This window comes from Amborella trichopoda, chromosome 7 (genome assembly GCF_054954075.1).
Source record: "Amborella trichopoda isolate Santa Cruz 75 chromosome 7, AtrichopodaSantaCruz75HAP2 v2.0, whole genome shotgun sequence".
Lineage (NCBI taxonomy): Eukaryota > Viridiplantae > Streptophyta > Magnoliopsida > Amborellales > Amborellaceae > Amborella > Amborella trichopoda.
Window position 1 is genome coordinate 6,855,319 of NC_142342.1, and position 27,840 is coordinate 6,883,158.

General features: G+C 34.8%; 1 protein-coding gene and 1 non-coding gene across 8 annotated transcripts; one reads left to right on the forward strand and one right to left on the reverse strand.

Moving 5' to 3' along the window:
* Positions 1 to 2,509: 2,509 nt before the first annotated feature.
* Positions 2,510 to 26,069, forward strand: LOC18444209 (RING/U-box superfamily protein). Of its 7 annotated transcripts, XR_016058891.1 has the most exons (11): positions 2,512 to 2,771; positions 5,919 to 7,345; positions 10,954 to 11,599; positions 11,759 to 11,854; positions 13,619 to 13,843; positions 14,758 to 14,849; positions 15,434 to 15,533; positions 18,892 to 18,993; positions 19,769 to 19,811; positions 24,100 to 24,168; positions 25,978 to 26,069. XR_016058891.1 is itself a non-coding variant. In XM_020673546.2 (10 exons), exons 1-10 carry the CDS (start codon positions 2,706 to 2,708, stop codon positions 20,373 to 20,375), a joined length of 2,805 nt encoding a protein of 934 aa, XP_020529205.1. In that variant the 5' UTR covers positions 2,510 to 2,705; the 3' UTR covers positions 20,376 to 20,584. The 7 variants fall into 7 exon arrangements, 4 of the variants coding, with proteins under 4 accessions (XP_020529205.1, XP_006854447.1, XP_088727354.1 ...); XM_020673546.2 differs by lacking the exons at positions 24,100 to 24,168; positions 25,978 to 26,069 and adding an exon at positions 20,368 to 20,584 and having other exon boundaries at positions 2,510 to 2,771; XR_016058892.1 differs by lacking the exons at positions 24,100 to 24,168; positions 25,978 to 26,069 and adding an exon at positions 12,624 to 12,719 and having other exon boundaries at positions 2,521 to 2,771; positions 19,769 to 20,263.
* Positions 15,081 to 15,181, reverse strand: LOC148781221 (U6 spliceosomal RNA). The gene has a single exon (XR_016060050.1). It is a non-coding gene; the product is annotated as a U6 spliceosomal RNA (small nuclear RNA).
* Positions 26,070 to 27,840: the final 1,771 nt, after the last annotated feature.

Sequence of the window (27,840 nt, forward strand, 5' to 3'; positions counted from 1 at the left end):
TGTACACTATTTTTTAAGCTTTAAATTTTATAATTAGATATTGAAAACATATTTTAAGGCTATCACATAGATTTTTAGTGTTGAAACCATATTTTTTGACTCTATTCGAAGGTGTGCTTTACTTTGATTGTTTAGAGCTTCAGCTTTATACAAACCGCACTCATTTATAAACAAGTTTTTTGACGACTCAAAAGCCAAAAATTCGAATCTATTTGGCTTCAAAAGTCAGGATTTGGGCTTCTAATAGGTTCAAATCCGTTAGATCCAATGTTTATTGAAACGGACGGTCTAAATCAAAATTTTAAATGGCATTTACGATGGACTCCTCCTCGTATCGAGAGGGTCCCCAAAATTTTGGATATTTTTTGTCATCCAAAGTGACGGTGAAATGAATGAGGCCACACTTTTCATGATGAGGCGGCCTACTCATGAATTATGCTTCCTTGAATAGAACCACACATATCACACTATATACTACCATATTTTTATGTTAATTATAACAAAGTGCATACACCATTTATTTTTTGGAATTTTATATAATGAGACAATTTATCTTTGATACAAAGTTGTCACGATTGCTTATAAATATCCGATTTGAAATCTGCTAGCTTGAGTATGTCACAAATTTTGAAAAAATGATTTTTTAAATTTTGAGCTTGATCAATAGAAAAACTGTAACCATACAATTTTACATTCAATGGTCAAGATTAATTATGTCTACCTTAAACTAAAGATAAATTCAACTCATCATATGCATATTTTTTTTTTTTTTTTTTTTTTTATGCATTGCTTGTTTGATATGAAATTACACAGTCCAAAATACATTTTCGAATGTTGTGACACACTTTATCGATTGGATTTTGAATCCAATGGCTACAAATGATTGTGATATCCTTGGACAAAAAATCAATTGTCTTGCATCGTACATTCCCATTTTATGATCGTCAAGAGGGTTACAGGACCACTTTTCCCCTTATAACGTGGGCTTCTAGGGGTGGCAAACCCAGCTCTAGAAATTAAAAAACTAAAAAACGTTTATTTTACGTACTACATGACGTACACTTAATATATTTTAAATCGGGTTGGGTCAACCTGACTTGACCTGACAAGGTCTATGCCGGACTCAGACATGGTCATTTGGAACCGAACCGAATCCTCCAAGTCCAAAACATAAACCCAGACCCGGACCCAATTTGGGTTGATCCACCGGGCCTATCGGTCGAATCCTTGCCACCCCTATGGGCTTGTCTTTCTATATACATTTTAGGGAAAAACTTTCATGCTCCTATATGAGCATATTGTCTATGTATTCTCACGAGCAAAACCCAGTTTAGTAGTATTTTTGGTACACCTCAAATTCTGGAGATGTAATCTCTTTAACCCATATGCTGTACTCAACTGAAAAAAAAAAAAAATCCAAATTGCATCCTTTATACTTGCAAAAATAATACCTGAATAGAAATCATCTAATTTTTGAAGGATGATATATAGGTATTAAAAAGCTCAAAATTCAAAATTTAATATCATCTTGTGATTTTTAAGCGGATCCCAAACTTTCAGATACAAAACATCTTCCCAAGTTAGTCTTCAGGCTCTTCTTCCTGAGAGAGTAAATGCATAGCATATGCTCTTGTAGGAGCATAAGGTATGTGCTCCTCCATGAATCTACCTATTTTACTTTTTGGATTCTCTCTGGTGGCAGAGCATACTGTCCATTTATTCCCTCAATGCCTTTAGGACATCAAATTATAGAGATGCAACATCTTTAACCTATGAATTACATTCAGTTGAATTAGATTTTCAAATCCCGCTTTATGTGCGCTTGAAACATAATATGGCATAAAATGAACAACGTGAGTGAGATCTAATATCAAGTGAATTTATCAAAATAAACCTAACGTTTGAACTATTTAATAATATGGGTAAGTACTTCAAATGATAAGTGCACTTCGATAAGTTTCTCAAATAATTAAAGAATTATCAAAATAATTTATTTATGGATGGGTTTTCTATGAGTAGGCCGACTCATGTACATATATAGGCCCCAACGAAAATTCATTTAAGCCTCAAGATTGAATAGAGACCGTTGAAATTTTGAAGCGCTAGATTTAAGTGTCACAAACGTAAAATTCAATTTTTTATTTTCAAAATAATCATCTTACAATTATTAATGTATTTTTCAAAATTTTATACTAAAAAGTTTCCCTTAAATAGGTGTTTTGAGTAAGAAAGGAGATGCGCAATATCCTCTTACAAATCACAAATATTTCCAATATTAAAACCACATTTCTCAACGCTATTTGAAGGTCTGGTTTATTTTGATATCTTAGAGCCTCGGCTCGATAGAAACCGCACTCTTTCATATTTTATTTTATTTTTATAGGTGTGACAAGTAGATCTTTGCCCTGAGGAAGTAAACACACACTATGCTCCCGCGAGACGATTGTTAAATCTAGAGGCGTGGCCTCTGGCGAAAGGGTAGTTCAGTCATATAACCGAAACCAGCGGCGTCATTTCCCATTTAAACTTAGCCTTTCTTTGAGCGGTGAGAACTTCGATTCTCTTTCTCTCTCCTCTTCTCTCTCAGATGCTAATTTAGTGGAAAGATCGCTCTCACTCTCTCTCTTACCATCTCTTTCTTTCTCTCTTTCTCTCTCTGTTTCTCAGAGGTTAATGTAGTGGAAAGATCCTTCTTTTTTCGTTGTATGGCTCAAGCCGCCGTAGAGGAATCCATTGCCGTTCGTATTTCTCAATTGGATCTCCTAGGCCAGGTATTTTCATTCGTTTTTCTTTCTTGTATTAATCATAGGGGAGACACCCTTTTGCGGACCAGTTGTTTGATTGAATATTTCATCTTATAAGCATTTTCTACCTATTTATTAAGGTTTTTTCCCTGTAAAATTCCCTTGAAGATTTTTTTTATCATTTATGATGATTAATGTGAACAAATGCTGATAATTTTGATTGTTCTCAGTGTTGATGTTAGTATATGGATTCTATCAATACTGACTGGTGGTTCCAAATCGGTTTCTGGTATTATAATCGCTGTTATTGTATTATTGATTCTTTTTGGCATTTGAATATTGGTTCCTTTTCTTCTTCTTCTTCTTCTTCTTCTTTGATAAGTTGATGATAATTTATTAATTTTATTAAAACTGAAAGCACCGATTGGTTCTTTTGTGCATTTAGAAATTGGTTCTTATACTTTTTTGAAAAGTTTTTAATGATTTCATTTAAATATACAGAAATCCTCTTTTGTGCATTTAGAGATTGGTTCTTATACTTTTTTGATAAGTTTTTAATGATTTCATTTAAATGCACACAAATCCCTTACTATTGATTCCTATTTTAATGATCTTCTATTTGTAGGTTTGTGTTTTTTCTAATACACGGATGACTGAAATCAAGCATTCTGCTGGCTTGTATGGGTTTTATTTTGTTTCATCCAGTATCTTTCCTTTTTCTGAGGTCATTGATTACAGTAGATGGGTGTTTTTTGGATATCAAATTGTGCCTGAACCGGTTATTCTATTTCTTATTAATGTAAAGATTGCCTGTTTTCATTTTTATTTTTGTTTTATAGTATTTTTCACCTTTTTCAGTTGTACACCTTTTGGGGTTGGTATTTAGATTAGATTGGAGGACTGAATTGCTTTCTTTTTGTTTATTCCTAAAAGAATTTCCCTGATTTAGTTCTTATTACTTTTCAGAGAACGATGGGAAAAAAAAAGAATTACTTAAGCTTGATAGTAGGCGCACACTTTGTGATTTGGTAACTCCATTCATGAACGAAGCTTTTGTGCCTCATTAGGATTTTGATTACTCGAGCTGTTCTGCTCCTTAGATTTCTGTGGTGCTTGTGTACCATTTAATTTGGTTGAAAAATAGGTGGTGTTTGAATGATGAAGGTTGTCAAATGCCAAACCTCCCCCTCAACATTACCAATTCAACTCTTCCCTTTCTTTCATCATTACTTTCCCCCATAACAAACATTTGTTTGGTTTTGGAATATGTGCCTTGTATCACAGTTTTGCAAACATGCCGTGGGTCTTTTGTAAGCAAATACCTGGAAGTTATTTTACGGGGTAGCAACTATATTTTCTTCCCAAAAGCTGAAAGAATAGGAAAAAAAAAATCCTCTGTTCAATTTCTAATGAACAAACTAGCATATTACACCATAGTTGCTCATCATCATGCAAAAGAGCAAAGCATGTGACTGACACACTTTATCCTTGTTATTTGATCTGTTGAGTCAAAGCAATGGTTCATTTTACAGATCCTTCACAAATAATGGTGTTTTTGTTTTGTTTGGTCGACAATTGGACCCAGAGTTCTAAGTTTTTAATTTGTGCTGTCCAATTTTGAAGTTGTTGTGGACCCATTACATGTCCAAGAAGCACTTCAAATAGTGCAATCTCGCACTTGCTATGGTTTGAATTACTGGATTTCATGAGCTACAACTCACTATAAAGTTTGTTAAAGGCTCACTGTGAGGTATTCCCCTATTAGGCATCCAATCCTGTATGAGGCAAATTATGGCCTTGGTGATGGAGTTAAGGTGGCCATTTTCGATAACTGAAAACAGTAGATTCTTGTGAGTGATACCTGAGTTGATAAACCTCATTTACTTCACTCAACTTTACTGAAAAATAAAGGCATAATTAATTCCAAAGATAATAGCAGATTCCCTTGATTTACTTTCAATAAAATAGAAAAAGAAGTGCTGGTGTATTCTGACATATCTTGATTATTTGGATTAGGTGTTTGTGCATTGCATTTGTTAATATGCAAAGCTTCTTCTTGCACATTAATGCTGGGCTTTTCTTTATCATTCTAGAATTGTTTTAATTTTGTTGATTTGACTGATAATTTGATTTGCTTATGTGGTTTCTTTCCTTATTCAATTCTGTATCTTTTTGGAGAAGTAGGCTCATTTTAAGTCATTGGATTCATTGTTTTATTTTTAAATTTTTTATTTTTTTAAATTACTGTGTCCCAGTTCTACAGGATGTCATGCTATTGTACTGCTTCATTGCCATGTCCTTCATCTTTCTGTTGTCTTCTCTTGAAGTTTAATAATACTAATTTAGGCAATTGTTGGAGGCACTCAGATAGGTGTATGGCCACCCCAACATATCACATCAGACAAAAATGGCTACAAAACAGCACAATTGGATGGTGCCATGATATGTTGGGGTTGCCCATATCGCATTAGACAAACATGGCTACAAAACAGCACAATGGGACAGTGCCATGATATGTTGGGGTTGCCCATATTGCATCAGACAAACATGGCTACAAAACAGTACCATGGGATGGTGCCATGATATGTTGGGGTTGCCATAACCTGATCTTGGGAGTCTCCAAAGATAACCTTTATTTGTTCTTCGAGTGTGCAAGATTAGTATTGCACATGAGTTCAGTTGCCCTTAGTACCTTCTCTGCTTACCAAGATGCCAAGAGCCCAAAGCCCAATTTTTCTAAGAACATATTTTTTATTGATTGCACCTTTTTTTTTTTTGCCTGAGGATTACAGAAATTGCCCATGTTTATTTGATTTGCAAAGAACTTGATTGTTTTCGTGGACTTATCCAAATGATACTTTTGTGAAGATTCTAGTTACTCCATTCACTTTTTGTCAATTTTATCCATGCATATGACATTTCCATGTGCCCATCCATGTTTATGTGTGTGTGGGGATCTGTAGTTTACACACTTTGTGACTCAAAAATGAGTTCATTGGTGAATAAATTGTAATCCGCAGTTAGGATATGGATTTTAGCATGTATCTTCATTTTGTTATATTATGCATGTCTGAGTGTTATTTCGGTGTTTTTTGCCTATGAAAAGTTGTTAATGTGCAGGTACTGACTGTTGGGTTTTTCTGTTGATTCTTTTCCGACTATAATGACTTTTAGGGTATGGAGGGTGCTGTTGTGAATGAGGTTATGGATGTCCCAGATACTCCTGATAGACTTGCAATGGAGAAGAAGAACCATATACTCAACTGCATTGGGGATGATAAGAATATGAATGCTACAGTGGCCTCACATTCTAATTTGGGAAATGCGCGGGTGAAGCGGTTGACTTTCCGTGGCCATAGGGACATTGATGGGTTGGGAATTAACAGCGGAGGAGGGCATAAATCAGATAATGGTCATAAGATACCTGGCTCATCTTTGCCAATGTCTATCAGAACCTCAGATAGTTTTTCCTTTAAAACAGGGATATCAGAAGCAAATCAGGAACTGACTGGGCTTGATACTCAAAGGTTTCTGGAAGAGAAACATATGGGGACTGTATATGACAGAGAGAGAAAATCATTTGCCATGGGTCAAAATGATTCCATAGGTACATTTCACTCAAGTTCTGTGCCAACTATAGGTCCACAGAAACCCGATGAAAAGAAATTGCCTTTACTTAGACCATGCAGTTCTCGTAATAATGGTGACTCTTCCTTTCATCAAATTCATACCTCGAATTTGTCTACTCCAAAGATCATCGATGGAACCATACCAGTTGAAAGCTCTGTTATTGGTGGGGAAAAGGGACAAGGTAGGAACAAGGGAAAGTTGATTGATTTGTTGCATAATTTCCAACAAGACTCTGCAAGTATTAAAAATCACTCTGATACTTTTGATCATCTTGCTCCAAATTGGGGCACCCAAGATGATAGATCTGAAGTTGCTGGAACTGCACTCAAAGGTACCACATCTAGGATATTTGAGGATTCAGTAAGAGAAGAGACTGGTGTGGACCCGACTTTTTCTTTTAAATCGACAAGGCACAGACGATGTAAGATGCCAGTACTTAATGGTTGTAAACCTTCACACAGTAGTACAACTTTTATGAGGGCTTCTAGTGATTCCTCCAAAGGAGAATCAGTTGGAAGAACCCATAGAATTGACTCAAGGGGTCAGCCTTTCCAACCTGCAAATGCTCATTCTTATTCCAATGCAGAGCCAAATGACAGGAACAATGGAAAGGGAATTAATTTAAACTGTGATTCTCATTTCCAAAGTGACCAAACTGAATCTAATTTTATACAGTCGAAAGCACCACCAAGACCGAGAACAGGGAGAAGAATGCTGGTACGTAATGGTTGCATTTCTCCACAGAATATTGCCCATAGTTTTAAACAAGCCAATGGTTATTCAAGGGAAGCTTCCAAGGATCAGCATGGTGGCATTGCGGCAAATGCATCCGCAGAGTTTTCTGGGACAAATTGTTCAGGTGAGATACACGTTTTGAGTCCTGATTTTAGTGCTGGGACTGATAGAAAGAAGGACAAAGGGATCTTGATGGAATCCGAGCATGGTTCATCACCAAAACCTTTCTCCTGCAGGTAACTTGAAATTAGCATAGTTGGTTTACTTTATCTTCTGGTATTATATATGAATGATACATAGAGGAACACATTCCCTTTGTTTTTTTTTTTGTTTTTTTGGTGGGGGGGTGGGAGGGATTGACATTATATTACATATCGTATTAATTTGATGGGTTCTTACAAGATATGAGGAAAGGCACCCACAGGTCAGGTGCTTTACAAGGGAAAAAATGATCAATGAAAAAAGAAATCAAGAGAAGAAACCTGAAGTAGTGAAGGGCTGAAGGCTAACCCACAAGTTGGAGCTCAACACTGACAGCTTTACATCTCATCGGAAATGTTAGAGAGTGATAACGAGACGGGAAGTGAGAAACAGATTGAGTGGAGAAAGTAGAGATCCAGGGAGAGTGAGAGGAGAGAAAAAGAGACTGAAGAAGAGAGAGAAACAGAGAGACAAAGGAGAGAAAGAGACAGACACCAGAGGAATAGATTATTTTTTCATTATTTTGTTAATGTTTCAGTGAACTGCATTTGCTTTAATCCATTCATGCAAGGCACCTTTCTTTCTCATAATGCTTCTTCCTTTTCAGATGGTTTTTAACTTTTTATGTTTGGTAAGTCATGCTAAGGTTAAACACACTTATGGCTTCTCTCTCTCTCTCTCTCTCTCTCTCTCTCTCTCTCTCTCTCTCTCTCTCTCTCTCTCTCTCTCTCTCCCCCCCCACACACACACATACGCACACACATTCAGGCATGCATGGTCTAAGGGAGTTCAATGGTTAGCCATCTCAAGACCCTAATATTGATATTTTATATTTGGTTCATGTTGAATCCTGTTAAAAAACAATGCTCAGACTGCATATCGTATTATGATGCTAGGACAAGATTTATTAGAGAAAGAAAAATATGCAGACTCTGTATTATGGTTCAACATAAACACAGACTGCATTCCTCTCTCTCTTTTATTTTAGAAAAAAGATGCTAGGACATATTTTTTTGGGTAATTCAGTATAGGAAAATAGGACATATTTTTTTGGGTAATTCAGTATTGTAAAATGAATGGCTATAGTGTATAGCATGACAAGTTTTTCTTTCTCGGTTTTGTGGCACCCATATGGACTTCTTTCCTTATTTTGCATTTTGTGGGCTGGATGATCCTAGCTGCCCACCTGTTGTTCCAATATATTTAATTGCTAGATTTGCATACCCTGTCATACCCTGCCTATCACATTACCTCAACATATGTCATGCTACAACTGAAAGTCCTTTCTATAGAATATATTAGAAAAAATTTAGTCATTTTTATGAGTTTATCACCAACTCTTGGGGTTGCTTTGTTGCATCAACACCTATTCACTTGCAACAATGACATCGGACTGACTCAGCATGACACTCTTAACATTTGTTGACAAAATGGTATCATACTTTATTGTTCCTTTATTTCTAATATTTCTTATATCTTATTTCCCATTCTTCTTATATAATTTATAACACTGTTCATATTAAAGACAAAAGTAGTAATTCTGTCTGCATATAATATTCTGTTTTACGTTCCTTGATATATTTATGTTTTTGGTTTGTTTGACAAAATAGAATCTGAAAATTCAAATTTTTAGAAATCTAATTATCTAAATAATGGCATTGCGTGTTTTTCATATGTGAATTATACAGAACTGATATGTGCCTTTTTGTGCATGTTTGCTTGTACACCTGTATTTCTTCTTGTCACATTTTCATAGTTCTTTACTTTTTTATTTTTCACGTTTTTTCACTGATATTCCTTCTTTTTCCACATCTAATTTCTTCTTTTTAACATTTTATTCTCTCTTTTTTCCCATCTCGGAATCTGATCTTTGTGTAATGCAAGCCATCATTTTTCTCATTGCTTTCTTTCTCTTCTCTTCTCTTCATCAAGCATGAAGTGGTGCCAAGTCTCTCTCTCAAAGAAGAGCTATGGTTTGAATCCTCAAATTCTCTCACTCTTCTCGAAAAAATCCATTTCAATTCCAGATTACACAAACCCAATTATGAGGTAGGAGAAAGGTAGAAACCCGTACTTGTATTCATTTGCGGCCTTGAAGCAAAATGTAGCTATAAAGCTATACATGTCTAAGAGTGTGGTTCCCACCATGATATTCTCACCAACAAAGCATCTCTGAATGCAATAAGAATGTGCAACTTTTCCATGTCCCTGAGCTGAGGGTGGCCAAATCCAGGCAAAATTGAAGCCAGAGTTTAAGGGTTTGGCTTCTCATTGGCTCTCTGCAACACATGAAGCAATTGCATCAGTTGAGAAGCCATGGAGTGCTTAGCCAGAAGTCATGGCATTCCAAGCTACTATGTCTCTTTTAACCATTTTATTAAACATTTCCCTTGCTTCTCCCAAGCTTGCTCATTTAGAACACATGTCAGTTAGAGCAGTGCCTGCGAAAACATCACCCTCTAGCCCACTGTTCACTGCATCTCCCATTTTTAACCAAGAAAAGAAGCTCCCACCAAATAATGGGGAGAGAGAGAGAGAGAGAGACAGAGAGAGAGAGAGAGAGAGAGAGAGAGAGATTACATTGAGGAAGGAGGCGAAGAAGAGGATTCTCATCAAGTGCTTGACAGGAAAAGCTTCATAGAGACTTCAAGTTGAAGTCACCGTGAGAATTTGTAGGGCAGTCATTGATGAACGTGGTGGCAATGAAGGCCACCAAACTCAGACCACATAAAGGGGGATGACCATCTTTTCTCCTTCCATTTGAACTTGTCTTGAAGTAACGGATTCTCTCTCCACCCATTGATTCTAAATCTCAAGGGTCTGCAACTACATGGCGAAACCTATCTTCCCAAGAAGAAACTTTGCTCTCAATGTCCAGTTCTTCATGGGTTTCTCCCATTTCTTATTTTGCGTGAATAGGGTTTCTGCCATTTCAGTGTTGAGAAAGGTGTTCAGTGAAAATGAGAAAGTTGAGAGATGGGTTGTACTTGAATAAGAGATACTAGAGGAAGTAGAATGAAATGGAAACCAAAGGTTTTCATTTCAGTGATCAATGCAGGGGTTTTCGAATCTGTGTGTGTGTGTGTGTGTGTCAGAGAGAGAGAGAGAGAGAGAGTCCATTGGGAGGATAGGGCCTCTGCTGGATGGGAGAGGGAGAGAGACAAGTATGGCAAGATGAGGAGACGAGAGAGGGACTGAGATACGCAAAAAAAAAAAAAATTGATAGAGAAACTGTTCTTGCAAAATTCTACTACAAGTTGAATTCTTGGAAATTCAGATACGTAGGGGATATTTGGATATTCAGAGAAATGATTTGACCCTATCAAACATGGCACATAAACTTATATAGTAAAGATTACAGTAGATTCCATATTATCCTGAAATATTAAAGATATTAGGGTGCTGTTAAACAGACCCTTAGTTTATTCTTTCTTCAGAAACCAGATATTGGTCCTTATGAAACATGTGTGTCAACAATTGGTTGATATTGTCCTTTCTAGAAGTGAATAATGGGACAACTTGCAGAGTCAATTGCTCTCTTCTTGTGTTATTTCCTTTGTTTTGGCGCATGTATACCTGTAGCATAACTGTGCATAGAATTTCCATGCCATGGTGTGGGTTCTAATGTATTGCTTTTTGCCAGGTCAGTGCCTCAGAAAGAGCTTAGTGAAACCCCCAATATCAGTGACAATAATGTCAACATTGTTGAGGAAATTGGAAGTTGGAGAAGTACGCGCTCTCGTTCAAAGCAAACCTCTTCAGTTTTGGCCTGTGATCTTGGTCGCCCCCCCAAGGAAAAGGAAACAATTGTTGAAGCTGGGGAATTGTCCAATGGAGAAAATATTAATCTGGAATTAGTAGCTCATGATTATAGGCCACGTGTTGCTCTATCTCAAGCAACTTCCAGTGACATTCTCAGTGCAAATCTACCTAATGAAAGACAGAGTCATGGGGCTCAAAAGTTGTTAAAAAGGCAAAAAACAACTCCACTTTCCATTCAAGATCAACCTGGTGAATGCTCTATTTCAAATTTTCTGTCAGAAGATAGCAATCATGCTTCATCTAGAAGAAATAACGGTCCCTGTAACCAAAGGATCTGTGAACCGGTTATAGAAATCAGTGATTCGCCTTCCCCCCAAATGAGATGCAGTAGCTCGGTGGTAAGTGTCATTGGCACTGATGTTGTTCACTTGGATGAGCAAGTGAGACAAGTTGAAGCGGATGCTTTGCTAGCTCAGCAGCTTCAAGAGCAATTTTATGAGGAATTTTCGGAATCAGGAGGTGCAGAGGTTTGTGCATGTTTGTGTTAATCCAGATTTCCTAGCTGGAATATGGTTTTGTTTAGTCATTGTTGTTCAACTACTTTTCTATTGGAATCAAATCTTTTAAAGTTCTTCTCTTGATATGAAGCGGACAACTCTTTCCTGACAACATGTTGTATGGCTCAGAGTTTTGATGAGAGCATAGCATGGGCATTGCAACAGGAGGAGAATGCTGAGCTCACGTCTTTTATTCCTGGTCGCACTCCGGGTCTTCCAGTTTTTGTAAGTGAAACTTTCTATGCTTGCTCAGGATTGCGCATGGTGTAGCAGAACTAATCTGAAGGCTTTAATATTTATTTAAACTTTAGACAAATATCCATCTAGAATTGGAGATATTGCATGTTGAGTATTATTTTAGTAAGTAAACCTGGTATTATGAACGGGCTCTGAAACTTCAAATTGAATCATTTTGTGTTGCTTACAGAGCCGTAGTAGTGAAAGGTTAGTGTTTGTTTTTGTTTTTTTTGTTTTTAAGTTCTATTTACTTTATTTTACTTTGAACAACTGTGGGATAGTTCCACATTCTTCAATTATTGGTTTATTTCCTTCTGTTGTGCTCTGTTAGACAATAGTCTCTCCTTTGCCAATAATATTTGTATTTCACCAAATGATTTGGGTGTGAAGTTTTGGAATTGGTTCTAATGGCAAGGCAAGAAGATGCTTTGTGTGTTAGGAGCTTAGATTGTTTTGGCTGAGAGTGGGGATAGCACATTTATTTTTTATAGGACTGCTGGTAGTTGAAAATTACGATAGTCGTAATGGTTAAGATTTTTATGCTACAGTGTTTTTTTAAATAAAAAAAAGAGCAGATGAGCCTGTCTTCCTTCATTATTATCTAAGGCTCTGGACCAGATGATTTTCCCCTAGCTTTATTCTGGTGTTTCTTGTTGGCGTTACCTTTAAAAGTTGATCACTCTGCAATCTTAACAGTACTTTGTCGAATGTGATTTTTATGGTAGGGTTATACTCATTTGTGTATTTCTTATTCCAGCAACTGTTGGCAATAGATGCCTTGGATCATGGACTTCTGATGATGAATTGCCTTTGTAATGGGATGGCTTTGGGTTCTCTTGTTTGATTTAACAAGGTCTTTTTTATCACTATATTAGATTCTTGGACATAGGTCTCTAAGATAAAAGTTGGATATGTAAATGGGGATGGACCTTATGAATAGATACACGCCATAGAAACTTGAGAAAATGTAATTTGTTTCCACATAGAAGATGTAGGGGATTCTTCGTGCATCTTTTGTTTTAATTCTTCATATTATCCTAAGCTATTGTAGAGCATGATACATGTAGAATGCAAACAGTTTGCCACATGGAGTATCTGTTGTCCATTATCAGCAATAAATGAACTAATGAACTGTTCCTCCTGCTCAAGTCCATCAAGTTTAACTGAAAGGGAGGAACACTCTATCTCAAATGTCCTTTGTTGATAAGGGAAATGTTCAAATAAGGCCTAGGCCTGATGGAAAGAAGTAAAGCCTCACCTCAAAACTTACCGAAAATTGCAGTTCTGGCATCAACCTTCAAATCTATCATCCCGACCTTGATCATTATAGTTGTAAAAAATAATTAGGATTTCAAGCCCGAAAAATATTGTATATTATAAGACATCATCTATACCTTCCATTTTCAAATGTTCACAGATCCGCAAGATTTGTACCATTTTTTGAGCTAGAAATTTTATAATTGGTGGTGGAAATATATTTTAAAGCCATCATAGGGATTTCCCATGCCCAAAGTGTTTCCCAGACAAGGTTTTAAGGTGAAGCTTTACTTTTTTTTCGTAAGGCCTAGGCCTTATAGAGACTGCATAATGGACATGATGGACATGTATGGTTTTGTAGGCTGCATGCATCACAGTATACTTTCCCTTATTTCAAAACATTTTTTTTTCTAATTACATTGTTGCAATTATTTGTTGTGCAGTTACTTTAACTTTCTTGAATTTCTAATCTTACATGATAACATGCTTTCATAGAGGAACCCTTCAGATGAGCATGGAGATAACTATTTGCCGTCACCTTCAGTCCGGAATTCTTCTATGAGGTCAATAAATCGCTCTGGTCCCTCATCCCGTGCCTTGGAAGATTATCGAGGTTCAACTTCCTCAAGAATGGCCCGGATGCGTAGAAACTTTCACAGTCGTGCCTCTCCCTTAAGTGGAAGGAGGATACAATTTCCACGCAATATGGATATAGATATGGTATGGTACTTTCATCTTTTAATTGTTGACTTTATGCTGGTTGATGCATGCAAATTTGTGAAATATGTGGAGTATTATCTTTCATTTTTGTCATAATTCGATAGGCAATTACCTTTTGGATGTTTGGAGATTCTTTTGCCATTTTTTTTAAGAAAAAATGCCATCGTTGTTATCATAGATTAGCTTAGATTTGAAGAAAATCTACCCATTTGGGTTAATTACCCAATGAATAGAAGTTGAATTAGTGGCACACAAGAAGACGCTTGTCCTTCAGCCTTTCGGCCATTAATATAAGATGGAAGAATACCATTTAGGAGCTGGTCTCTAATGTGGCTCTCTGAGTTCTACTTTGTAGTGACAATATGAGTTTTATAGATTCTCAAAAAAAAGTGTCTTATGAGGTTTGCTAGCTTCTTTTTTTTTTTCTTAAGTAGTTAGCCATTCAGCTTACACCATTGTTATTTAGCTAGATTCCTATGGAGCCTTTGTTTTTGATCTTTCGATGATAGTTTAGCTTCACAACTGATGTTGTTCTGGCTGTCATATGATTGCCTCTTGACTTGATGGCACCAGTTTAACGGTTTCACACCATTAACCTGTTGTCTATATTTTGTGTGTTACAGCTACTGCTTTAGTTTTATTATTGCTTTGCATTGCTTATTATTTATATGGTTGTATTCATTTCTTTTTTGTCTGTCTTGTGTGTATGGTTGCTGTAATAATAGCTTGTCTTTCTAGTGATTACTATACCCAGGGCATCAATTTGCTCAGTTAATGAGGACTGAGTTCTTTTCTCAGATTGTGTATCATATGGATGAGATTTTGATCGGATTTGTGAAAACATATGGAGATGAGGATTCATTTATGCCCTGGATTGATGTAGACTACCATTTTATACATTTTTCTACTTGCAGAGAGTGCATTTATTGGAAGCACTGGAAGGTCTCTTTGACAATGAAATGCCTCTGCCAAATAATCTTCTTGGATTAGAACGAGATTTCAACGAGTAAGTTAATTTTTCTCTGTCCTTTTTCATTTATCTCTTCTTTTTAAAGAAATTTGAACGTAGGTTTGAAAGTGATTGTTATCTTTTCTCTATTTATGCATACTGTTCTTGCATGGGGGGGGGGGCTTGCTAATCTTCTTATTCTGATTTTTATTAAAATTTCCACTATGACCTTTTTCATTTATCTCTTTTTTCTAGGGAAGAAATTTAAACAGAAAAACTGGTTTGAAAAGAAATTTTGATCTTTTCTCAATTTGTGCGTGCCATCGTTTCACGGGGGCCAAGCTAAACTTCTCATTTGAATTTTATCTGATATATGTGAAAATACAGATGATGAGCAGTTATTTGTCTATTTTCCTCATGATTTGCAGCTCTTAGACTCGCACCTAGGTTGAAGGCCTAAGTTCTGTGCTAATTCTCTCTCTCTCTCCCCCTCCTGTGTATGTGTATTTGCATGTGCTAGTGCCCATGCGCGTCTGCGTGCGCACATGCATGTATTCCTTTTTTGAATTGGTGACCAGCTAACAAAACAATTAATACTTTAAGAAAGATCTGTTGATATATTGCTTTATTTTTTTTCAAAGACATGATTATGAGATGCTACTAGCTCTTGATGAAAACAATGATCATCAAGGTGGGGCCACTACGAGTCAGATCAACCGCCTGCCTGTGACCTTGATTCAGGTAATACTTCTTCAATGTTCTCTCTCTCTCTCTCTCTCTATTTTTCTTTGAACAAGTAGCTCTTATTAAAAGACTCGGCTTTCTTCTATTTGGTGATTTTTGTTGATTAAGTTGTTGACATCCTTTGAAATTGTGACTGAATCTCCCATCAACCAGTAACAGATTACAAAACAAGCTTATAGCTTGCAAAAGCTTACTGCATTGAGAAACTCATACACCATGCTGAACTGTGTACCGCAGTGAAAAGTTTCCTTTAGTGAAGGTGTACCGTGGTGAAAAAGTTAACCTCGAGCCCATAAATCGTTTAAAGGCTCATGGTGATCTATGTCTCGTGTATTAGGTAATGAAGTCAATAGACCTCTATATTTAGTAAGGAATTTTAGGGAGACCAAAAGTTTGGGATTTGGAGGCATGAGAGAGGTCACTTTCTTCAAAGTGTTGAATGTCTCCGACTCGGCAGAAATTCGAGATACATTCAGTCCCAGCAAGCACACCCTAGGATACAGCCAGATCAAAGAACTCTTCTTAGGTCTCTTAAGTTGTATGCTCAAATGACTTGTTCAAAACCACAACAAAAATATTGATGTCTTCCAATTGGTAATAATAGCAATAAACATTGATTGGAAACAAAAACATAAATATATCCTTCTCATGCTGAAAAAATTAATCGTGACTATTGTTTCTTGAAAAGATGAGTGAGGCCTTGTACAAACATCTTTCAAGTCTGTTAAATATGTCATCCCACATGAACATCACAGGAAGACATTGTTTAATATATGATATGATGCCTCTGTTAACAAAATCAAATGGTTGCTCTTGGTGATTGTTCAGAAGGGAGAAGAAAAGGAAAGAGTTTTGGATGAGGGAAAATTAAAATCTAGAGAGAGAACATCAATAAAATATTTGATTTTAAATTGTGTGAGCGATGAAGATGGCACCTCACCGTAAGGTGTCATAAGGCCATCAAATAATATATATCATGATGATGCATCAAAGGGTGGCAAATAAATACATTGCTAGAACCAACACATTATGCTATATAAGAGAAGAAGTTTAAGTGGTCCATGAGGACTACAAATATCCTAGTGGTCCTACAAAAATATAAAAAATAGAAAGAATTAGTTTTGAAACAAACAATCATATAAATTAACAATCCCTCACATGTTTTAAAACAAACGGACCCTCTCTGAACATATTAAGAAAGACAAGAAAGTAAAGGTGTCCTACAAACTCGAACCTCCACATAGTGATGCAGAACACTTACCTAGACAATGGGTTGATAGAGCTTGAACAATTGAACTGTCAGTTATTGATGATCCCTCCCACATACAACACATTCTCTTTCAAAAACTATGATTTTTCTAAAAGATTTGCTCATTTAAAGCCCTGTGTAATTCTAGGTTTCATGAGTGCTCTAGAGAATGTCCAATTCGCATATGAAGTGGCATCCACTTCCACACTCCTATAAGTAACTCTATAGAGGATGCCCTAGAGTTTGGCATCTCAATCTAGGCTTTACATCATCTGGCCTAATGAAATCATTAAGAGTATAATTCAACCTTTCCAATTATCGCATTAAATTGTACGGCACTGCAAGGGATGGGGCATAAATTTTTATTAATTTATATTAAATGAAATTATGGTACATACATATATGGAAAATGTTCATATAGAGCTGAGGCTCTAAACAATCAAATTAGAGCCCACCTCAAAAATTTCCCTTGAAGGGGTTGTTTTGATGCCCAAATATCCTCAAATTGATCATCTCGACATCAAGATGTATGAATATGAGAAAAAAATGGATATCTAGTTTTGGAAATAGTGCATCTTGTAATGCATTTTTTACCATCAATTTTCAATTTTTTAAAGTTTCCATAGTTTTGCTCTATCTACACTATTTTTGAAGATTTAAATTTTATAATTAAAGATAAAAATATAGTTTAAGGCTATCACAAGGATTTCGAGTATTGAAAACATATTTCTCAACATTATTTGAAGGTGAGCTTTTCTTTGATTGTTTAGAGCCTCGACTCTATACAAACCGGACCCTACATATATTATACATCAAAAAATGAATTCTTTTCCCATTTGAACCTTGGACTTAGGCTTGATTCTTAGGTAAGGTACCCATCACCTTGTGATATATATTGCATAACGTATTGGTCCTGCAAATGTCTTTATTTGGCATTATGGTACGTATTATTTAATGATCGTATAATACCTTACGATGCGATGCCATCTTCATCCCTCATTATTTAAAACCTAATGTTTTATTGATGTTCTCTATTTGAATTTTAATTTTCCCTCAACTGATATTCTTTTATTTTTTTTCTCTCTTCCAAAAAATCATCAAGAGCAACCATTTGATTTTGTTAATAGAAGTATCATGTATTAATGATGTCTTCTGGTGATGCTTAGGTGTGATGACATGATTAAATATACATATTGAAAAGATGTTTTGTACAAAGCCTTGCATATTTGTTATAGTCCAGATTTGTTTTACGACGTGAGAAGGATATATCTATGTTTTTGCTTCCATTTGATGTTTATTGGTATTATTATGAATTTGAGGATATATCAGTATTTTTAATGTGGTTTTGTGTGGGTCATTTGAGTGTGCAACTTAGAAACTCAAGAAGTGTTTTCTAATATGACTGTATCTTGGGGTGTGCTTGTTGGTACCGATTGCATCTCAAATTCTGCCGAGATGGGGGCGTTATAACACTACGAAGAAAGCAAGCACTCTCATGCCTCTAGCTTTCGGATTTTTTGTCTCCCTCAAGTTCTTTATAAAATATTGAAGTCTATTGACCATGTTATCTAATACATATGATTCATAGATCACAGTGAGCCATTAAACGATTTATGGTCTCGTGGCATAATTTTTTGTCGTGGCAGACCTTTACACCGAGGTAGACCTTTCCATCACGATAGACTACTTCACCATGGTACACAATTTCACTGCTGTACAAGTTTCTCAAAGTGGTAAGCTTTGGCAAGGTATAAGCTTGTTTTATGATTTGTTACCAGCTAAGGGAGTCAGTTGAAACTTCAAAGGGAGTCAACAACTTAGTCAACATGTTTTTCACCACGATAGACTTTTGACCGCGGTAGGCTTTTTGACCGCAGTAGACCTTTTCACCACAATAAAGCTTTTCACCGTGGTACACAATTTCCCTGCAGTGTACACGTTTCTCACCACAGTAAGCTTTTGCAAGCTATAAACTTGTTTTCTGATCTGTTACTGGTTTAAGGGGAGATTCAGTTGCAATTTCAGGAGGAGGCAACAACTTAATCAACAATATCTATTTAAAACAAACAATTAAATAAATTAACATTTGTCTCTCTACTTGATCAGCCAACAGATACGACAGTGGAGGCTTGTGCTATTTGTTTAGAGATTCCCTCTGCTGGAGACTCTGTCCGCCATCTACCTTGCCTGCACAGGTTTCACAGAGATGTAATTTTCTCTCTTTATATATATCTGAATTTCTCCTTTGTGCTCGTTATATGTGCTGCATGCCCATCTACCTAGGTAATTATCATAGTTTAGTGCATTTATTTTGTTGTTCTTTAATAAACTGTGGCTTGTTAACTTCATAAAAAAAAAAGAAACTGCGGCAAAACTGAGTTCTTAGTTGTCACGGGCAGTATTTAACAAGAAACTACCAACAGGTTCTGTGTAGTAGGAGTTCACAGCCATTGGCTTCTATCTTTGCAATGATATTCTGGTAATTACTGTGTAGGTATTTATCCTCGTTTTTTTTTAAAACTGTATTTATCCTCATGTTGAGGTGGGTAATACCCCAGCCGTTGTGAACTCTTATGCCAACAGTCATACCCCGAAGTTCTACGAGAAGATATTCCCTAACATATTCCCTATTATCATCATAGCTGCACATTTTGTTTATGGTGCCTCCCTGCATTTTGTCATTATTCATTGATGACCGTAAAATACAATCGTTAATTATCGTAGTGTATATTTTCTCCATTATGCCCTTAGAGGGAAATTGAAAACTTACAGTTTAGGGGCAATGGTGTTAACTCAAAGGATCATCACATCTTAGTTGATCATCACATTACACCATGTAATATGCCCATCTTCTTCTTTACGAATTTCTTTTGTATAGCCTTGTTAAAAATAATTGTCCTGAAGTGTAAGGATGTATTGCATTACTGGGAAACATGTGTTGATATTTTTTCTTAATGTTGAATTCATTTCTCTTTGTTGCCAGTGTATAGATTCATGGCTCACGAGACGACCATTATGTCCAATTTGTAAGTCATCTGTCACTTGAATTGATTCAATATCTATCATTCGGTCAATTTGATTTCCTCTTATTGTCGACACCCCCTTTTTTTATCTTTCCTCTTCTTGTCCGCATCATTCCCATCAGAAATCATGTTTTATAAGTAAGAATATGGTCCACAATTTTCTGGTTCTCTATTATGGGGTGTAGAGTTTCATTGTTGATGTGGAAAATGTTTTCGACTCTTTGTCAAAGCTTAGGAAATGTGTGCCAGAAATGTTGATGACCATAGTGCTAGAAAATTGATGGCCCTTCAGGTCGTCTAGATGGGAAATGAGGTAGTTTAGTATCTTTTACTTTCTTTTGCACCCGAGTTTTTTCTAGAATGAGTTGAGAGAATTTCATAAATGAAGCTTCCAAGTCTCGAGTCTTGATACAAAATGTTCATCTGTTGGAGATTATTTTATTCTCTTTTATGTCTATATGCTTCTTTACTTTGAGATATTCATCCAATGCATGGTCTTTTTGTTTTTTTTTCTATCTTGTGCATTTGAATATCTTATGATTTGAGACTCAAACTCCAGTCAATTAGCTACTGAAACAAGGTCAGCTGGCTATCGAGTGTTATCAAAAACTGGGGCGAGTTAGACTTGCACCTTGGGAAGGGCATGGTTCAGTGAAATTTGATGGAATGTTAGGAAAGTGCAACGTATGAAAACAGCAAAAATAAATTTTCTTGGATGCCCTTACCTCTGTGGATGCTTTTTAATTTATGGAAATTTTGCTATCTGTCCAATAAAATAATGTAGGAATAAGTAACATGAGTGAGTGAGTGAGAGAGAGGAATTGTTGGGGAGAGGCCAAGAAAGACTGGCCATAAGTATGCAGTTGAAGGCCTTAGAAGGCCCTCAAAAAAAGTTGAAAGGAAATGTTTTTATGGGACTGCAGCAGTAGCAAAATAAGTAAAGCCTCACCTCAAAACTCATCGAAAATAGCTGTTGTGTTGGAAAACTTTTAAATCGATGATTTGGCCTTTGACCATTACGGTTGTGAAAGGTTTTCAAGCTTTAATAATACTGCATGTTGTAACACATTATTTAGTCCATCTATTTCACCCAAAAAATAAGTATCGGAGAGCTTCAAATTTCACAGTTGGTATTGAAAATTGATTTTAGAGCCATTGTGGATATTTTCGATGCCCAAAAGCACTTTCCAGACGAAGATTTGAGGTGAAGCTTCACTTTATTTTCATAAAGTCTAGGCCTTACATTTCAACTATTGAAATGCAAATATGCATCACCCTTCAGGTTAATATTTAGTTCTCGCATTAATTTAGCCATGGTTTTTTTTGTTAAATTTGGGAATGCTCCGAGATTTCTTCTCTCTTTTGTATGATATTTGACTTATCCAAGTTTCAAATTATTGGCAAAGGTGATGCATTACTTGATGAATGGGGTACCATTTTAGACATGTCACTCTTTTAGGGCACGTTTAGTACGTGGGAAATCTCTCATCAGGAGAGATTTTTGACAAAATAGATCGTTGACCCGGATCCGGATTGCCCATCTGGAAAGTCCGCCAGATTGGCCCTGTTCACCTACTCGAGCCTGTCAAGAACTCGATTCTAAGTTCAATTTTCTTTTCTCTATTTTTAAAATGTTTTATTAAAAAAAAAAAAAAGTTTAAAAAGCGGATTGGTGATCCGGATCGGGCACCTCAAAAATCTATCCGGATCGGTGAATCGGCGATCCGGATCAGGAATCCGCTGAATCGGTAGGATTAAAGTTTCAAAAAAATCCGAAAAAATTATTAAAATTCATTATAAATGTTGTTTTTTAGGAATCCAATAAGAAATGAGGGTATTATATTATTAATTTTTATTTTTTTTTATCAATTTGTGAATATTGAAATACTCTTTCCCTGTATGAATTTATGTAAACCAATTAAATTTACATCACACAAAAGAAATCATAGAATTATCATAGATTAATTATATGATGGATTAATTATCTAATCATATATGGACTACAATAAAGAGTTGACTAAATCGATGAAAATTTGGCCACTAAAATCTCGAATTGGCGGAAAGCCTTAATCCGTTAAAAAAACCCAAATTATTACGACCTAATTAACTATAATATTATATATCAACAATATTTTATAATTATTTTATTATGTAAATAATAACAAATTCAAAATATTTTATAATATCATCCAATTTAAAATGTATTATTGACAACTGTAAGAAAAATAATATACAACATGATTTATAATACAAAATTAATAAATAAAATAAAATATTTGGTTATCAATGTAGAAATTATTAGAACGCGTACCATTTTTTTAAAATTTTTTAGGTTTTTAGAATAAATTAGTAGAAAAGATTGTTAGCAGAAAGAGAGATTTCAAATGGCCTCATTGTATGAATCCTATCTTTAAATTAATATTACTAATTTTATGTTAAACACAATCATGTTATAAAAATTAAAAATATAATTAGACCATTTATTCTTAGGTTGTATTAAAAAATACTTTTTATTTTTTTGACAAGAAATACTTATTTTGTTATCTTTTTTTTTTTTTACAAGAAAAATATGATACTTGTTGTTTATCTTTGTTTTTTTTTTTGACAAAAGAATAAGATGTTGTACTACATTTTTTTCTTGTTTGTTGTATTACTTTTTATTTTTTTTTACAAGAAAAATAAAATAATGATGTTGCCAAAGTACATTTTATTGTTTTTATGCTTTTTGTTTTTTTTTTTTTGCAAGAAATACTTGTTATATTACCTTGTATTTTGTTTACAAGAAAAATAAAAAAATGTTGTATTATCTTTTCATCTTTATCTTGAAAAACTTTTTATTTTATGTTTTTTCTATTTTTTTACAACAGTATTATCTGTTTTTGTTTATTTTTTTGACAACAATTTGTATTTTTTTACAAGAAAAATAAAAAAATGTTGTATTAGTTTTTTTATCTTTATCTTGAAAAGCCTTTTATTTTATATTTTTTCTATTTTTTTACAACAGTATTTTTTGCCTTTGTTTATTTTTTTTTACAACAAATTTTTTTTTGTATTTTTTGGTTGTGCGTTAAGGGGTTCGAACTCAAAAAAATAAAAAATTTGTTGTGCGATAAGGGGTTCAAACTCAAAATATTTTTTGGTGTTCACTGTGGGGTTCGAATTTAAGTCATACACCTAAAAATCATTGTTGTCAACCAACATGACCACATCACTACATGTGATTTTATTAGCATCTATAATAATATATATTCAATCATCTTGCTTTAATAATTTTTTGTGGGAATTATCCCACATTGAAGGATGAGTGTTGCTTGGATCTCTATAAAGTAATGTGTAATAGATTTTTTATTGTGTGTATAAATATGTGGGAGGCAAAAGTGAGGTGAGCACGCTTGCATGTGCGTGTAGCACAAGAATCGGGCTGAATCGGGTTGGAACCGGCGGTTCTATTCTAGAACCGGGCGGTTCCCGATTTTCTGCTGGAATCTGGCGAGTCCGGTTCGACTCGACGATTTTTAAAATATTGAAAAAAAGTATTACTTTTTTCTTTCTTTCATGGGTCTACAAGATCTGTACTTTCTTTTTTCCATCCCATACCCTTTTGACAGGATTAAATGTTTAAAAATCTGTTTGTTCTTGTCTCTTTTTATATTGAGCTCATGTCCCTAAGATTTGAGGACAGTTAACGAGACATGGGTCTGGAAGCGGCTTAACTGGCGTAACTGGTAAACCAGCCGATTCAACAGTTCTAACCAGACAAGTTTCGGGCGGTCAAAAAAGTGTTGAAAAAAAAAAAAAGAATACAAAAAAATCTACTAAAATGTGAAAACCATATAAAGAATGATTAAATCAAAACACATTGATGTTGGAAAACTAATGAAAAAAATGGATTTTAATCTATTTTATATTTTCTTAAATTTTTTTTAAAAAGATGGGAAAATATAAAAGTGAGTATTAATGACAATACAATTTTTAATCTTTACCATAATATAAAAAAATATTTAAAAATGCATTACAAATCAAATTTTTTATTTTTGAGGATTTATATACATTTTTCTAAATTTATTTTTTTGAAAAATACCGGTTGATCACTCTAACCGTTCAAAATCGGAACCGACCAGTGGCCGGTTCCAATCTAACCAGGTGGTTAGCGATTAGATCGGGCAATTTTGTGAATAATGGTTTCAGTCCATGAAATTACGGGGGTTTCAGTCTAAAGAGTCTTAGGTGCGATCTATGATAGGTATTTGCTCATTTGTCGCTTGATTTGTATACTATCTTTTTTTTTTTGGAAAATTGTTTGATGCGGGGTGGACCGCATTTCTTCATATGTGGCTTAGAAAGTGTAAAGCATCCGCAAGTACGTGTTCTATCTAAAAACAATGGAAACTAGAGGTTCAAATGATTTTTTATTAGAATTATTATTTTTAGTTTTTAAAATTTATTTATTTATTCATATTCATGATCTCTATGTTGGAGATTAAAGTCTTAAAATCCATCTCAAAAATGGTTTCATTACTGAAAATCTTTATGATAGCCTTTAAAAATAGTGTATCGAGTGTATCTATGAAAACTGGAAAATCTTGAAAATTGACGGTCTAAAAATGCATTACAAGATGTACTATTTTCAAAACTTGAAATCCATTGTTTTCTCATGTCCATGCATCATGAGGTTGAGATGGTCAATTTGAGAATTTTTAAGCATCAAAACAACCTCTTCTAATGAAATTTTTGAGGTGCGGCCTAATTTGATTGTTTAGAGGTTTGCACTTATATAAATTTCTTCTTTGCCTTTCTTTTTTTTAATTTTTTTTATGAAAGGCCCTTTTGACGCAATCAAATGTTCAAAAAATTTGGTGGTTCTTTAATCTTTTTTTATGTTGAGCTCAAGTCTTTAGGACTTGTGGTTTTAATCAATGAAATAACTGGGTATTTCAGTCGTAACGTACTTGGGTGATATCTACAATGGTTATTTGCACATTTCTCATTCGATTTGTAAAGAAGTACTTGGGTGAAATCTATAATAATTATTTGCACATTTCTCATTCGATTTGTATAGACTCCATTTTTTTTTGTTGATTTTTATTTTTTACAAAAAATACGTATGATCTTTTCAAAATAATTATATTTAGGAGAAATTAGCTTTTATTTGGTTAGATCTAACTCTTATTTGTTATCAATAACTAGACCTTGCATTTTTTCTTAGATCTATGATTTGTTTTCTACAAATATGTATTTTCCCTCTAAAAAATAAGGAAAACATCTATTTTAGTTTTTTATGTAAGCTTGGATATTTTTTGTATTTTTTTACTTTAGCATGGATTTGGTTTTTTATAAAGTACGGGTTTTATCATTATTAGCAATATCATATTCATTCTTAGTTTTCATGGATTTTTCTTGATTGATCAAGAACTATTCATTTTTTCAGGTTCATTGACTCTGTTTTTTAGTATTTTTCATTTTTATGCGTGTGATGTTTTTTAGTGTCGTTATTATATCCATTGTTTGTTCATATCTTTCTTTCTGTTTTTCGTTTTTGTGTGTGTGATTTTTCAGGAGTTAGTTGCGCAATATTTAGGTTTATTTTCTATGTATTCAATAATTTTTTCTCTTTATCTCTATATTTTGTTAGTGTTGAAACTTCTTTTATGCCCACAATGTTGGTTTTCTTTAGTGTTTTAGGCATTTAAAACTTTCTCATATTATATTTCGGGAAATGCTGTGATAGGGCTCCAACCTTAAAAGCCTCACCTCGAAACTCACCGAAAATTATAGTTTTGGCATAAAAAAACCTTTAAGTTGATCATCTCAGTTTTGACCAGTATGGTTGCTAAAAAGAAAAAAGATAGGATTTCAAGTTTTAAAAATAGTTTACATTGTAACACATTATCTAGACTGTCCCATTTGCCCAAATATAAGTGGCCATAGATCCATAAGATTTGTACAAATTTTTTAGCTTCAAATTTTATAGTTAGTGTTGGAAATTGTTTTAGAACCATTATAAAGATTTCTCATACCTGAAGTGCTTCCGGATAAAGATTCGACATGAGGCTTTATTTTTAGTTTTTAATAAAGTCTTTTATAAATTGCGTCCTCATTTTTCACAGCAACTGGGTGTTTATTTTTGTTATTGAAATGCTATATGTTTCTTTGTTAATATTTCTATCAGTCTGTGTTCAACTTGTCCTAGCAGGGTCAAAGGACATCCTAATAAAGGGATAAAGTTGTTTGCGATTACAGTGGAAAAGATATAAGTGCAGGTGTTAACCCGTTTAAATAGCATTTGGCGAGGATTAGAGGTGAGGGTGTACCGTGTTATAGAATTAAGAGAGTTGATATTACTCTAATTAAATAAGGGTGTGGTTGGGAATGGGGTTGGGTCAAAGTGGTAGTATCATTTGTACTTTAGCTAAGGTTTAAGCTTTTATTCTTACCTAACACATTCAAAAATCACTAATGATTTTAAAAAATGAGAAGGTGCTCGTCATCCTCACTGAATTACCAAAAAAAAAAGGTATGGTTCATATAAGGTTGTTGCCCTAAACAATCAAAGTAAGATATACGTCTAAATAGTGTGGAAGTCAATTTTTCAATAGCAAAAATCTTTGTAATAACTTGAAAATTTATTTTTATCTCTCATCATAAAATTTAAAGCTTAAACAATAATGTAGATTGAGCATATCTATAAACACTCGAAAGTATTGAAAATTGACGGTCTAGATAATCATTATAAGATGCACTATTTCCCATACTTTAAATCTATTTTTTTCACTTATATACATCTTGAAATCGAGATGATCAATTTGAGGGTTTTCCAACATTGAAACAACCTCTTCTAGTGAATTTTTGAAGTGCGTCTTAATTTGATTGTTTAGGGTCTCAACCATATGTAAACTTTTTCCATTAAATTATAACAATGGCAAAGATATAGTCAAAGAAAGGTTAATCGAGGAGATTTGCAGCACATTCTAAGAAGGCTATAAGGGGCAAGGGTGGGAAGGGCTGCCCTCCTAGGGCAGATCCGGGCCAAAAACAAATGAAGTAAAAGTAAAAGTAAAAAACAAGAAAAAAAAGAAGGCTGGCCCTAGCCCGACCCTCGGGTCAAATAAGTGATTTTATGATGTTGGTGTCCCTACAGCATAGCCAATAACGAGTGTTGTATGCCCCGATGATATCTGACCTTAGTGGGCCTACTTAGATGATGAGATAAGAAAGGTGAGGCAATTTATAGGCTGAAAATAAACAGGATGTTGAAGAGAAGAAGGTTCTCAATTATGTTTGATAGCTGGAAGAACATAAAGGAGAGGGGCTTTATGAATCTTCTGGTGTATTGTTCGCATAGGAAGCTTTACTACAGTAGTGTAGATGCCTCACGAATAAGGATGTCAAGCTATTAACACTTTGCTACAATGTGTCCTTCACACATGTCTATAGGGAAGTGAATGGGGTGGCTGATGGCTTAGCGAGTTTTGCGAGCTGTAATTGTATGATAGATTTTCTTTCTTTTCTTTTTGCAATGTAAGCGATTGTACTAACGTTGTTTATTAATAAAAAGCAATGCTAAAAAAAAGAACAAATGCGGCCCTGAGGGTGGGGCTATTTGTTGGTTTTGTGTGGGGTGGGGCTATATGTCGTTTTTGTGTGGGTGTTTTTGTGAATGTGTGTGTGAGGTCTCACGTGAAATTTTTAAAGACCATCCTCTCCTTTTTTTTTCCTTTTTTTTCTTTTGGATATGTATTTGTGAGAGAGAGGTCTTGAACACTTGGAGGATATGTAAAGAGATAGAGGGACTTCACATCGAACACTTGGAGGCCATTTTCTTTTTTTCTCTTCGTACATGTAAAGAGGGAGCATATAGGTACATGTGTATCTTTTTTCTCTTCTTACATGTAAAGAGGGAGCGTATAGGTACATGTGTATCTTTGCACGTGTATGTGAGAAAGAGAGGCTGCGTATCAAACACTTGGAGTCCATCTTTTTCTTCTTTTCTCTTTCTTATATGTAGAGAGTTGATATGGTTCATGATTGGGCC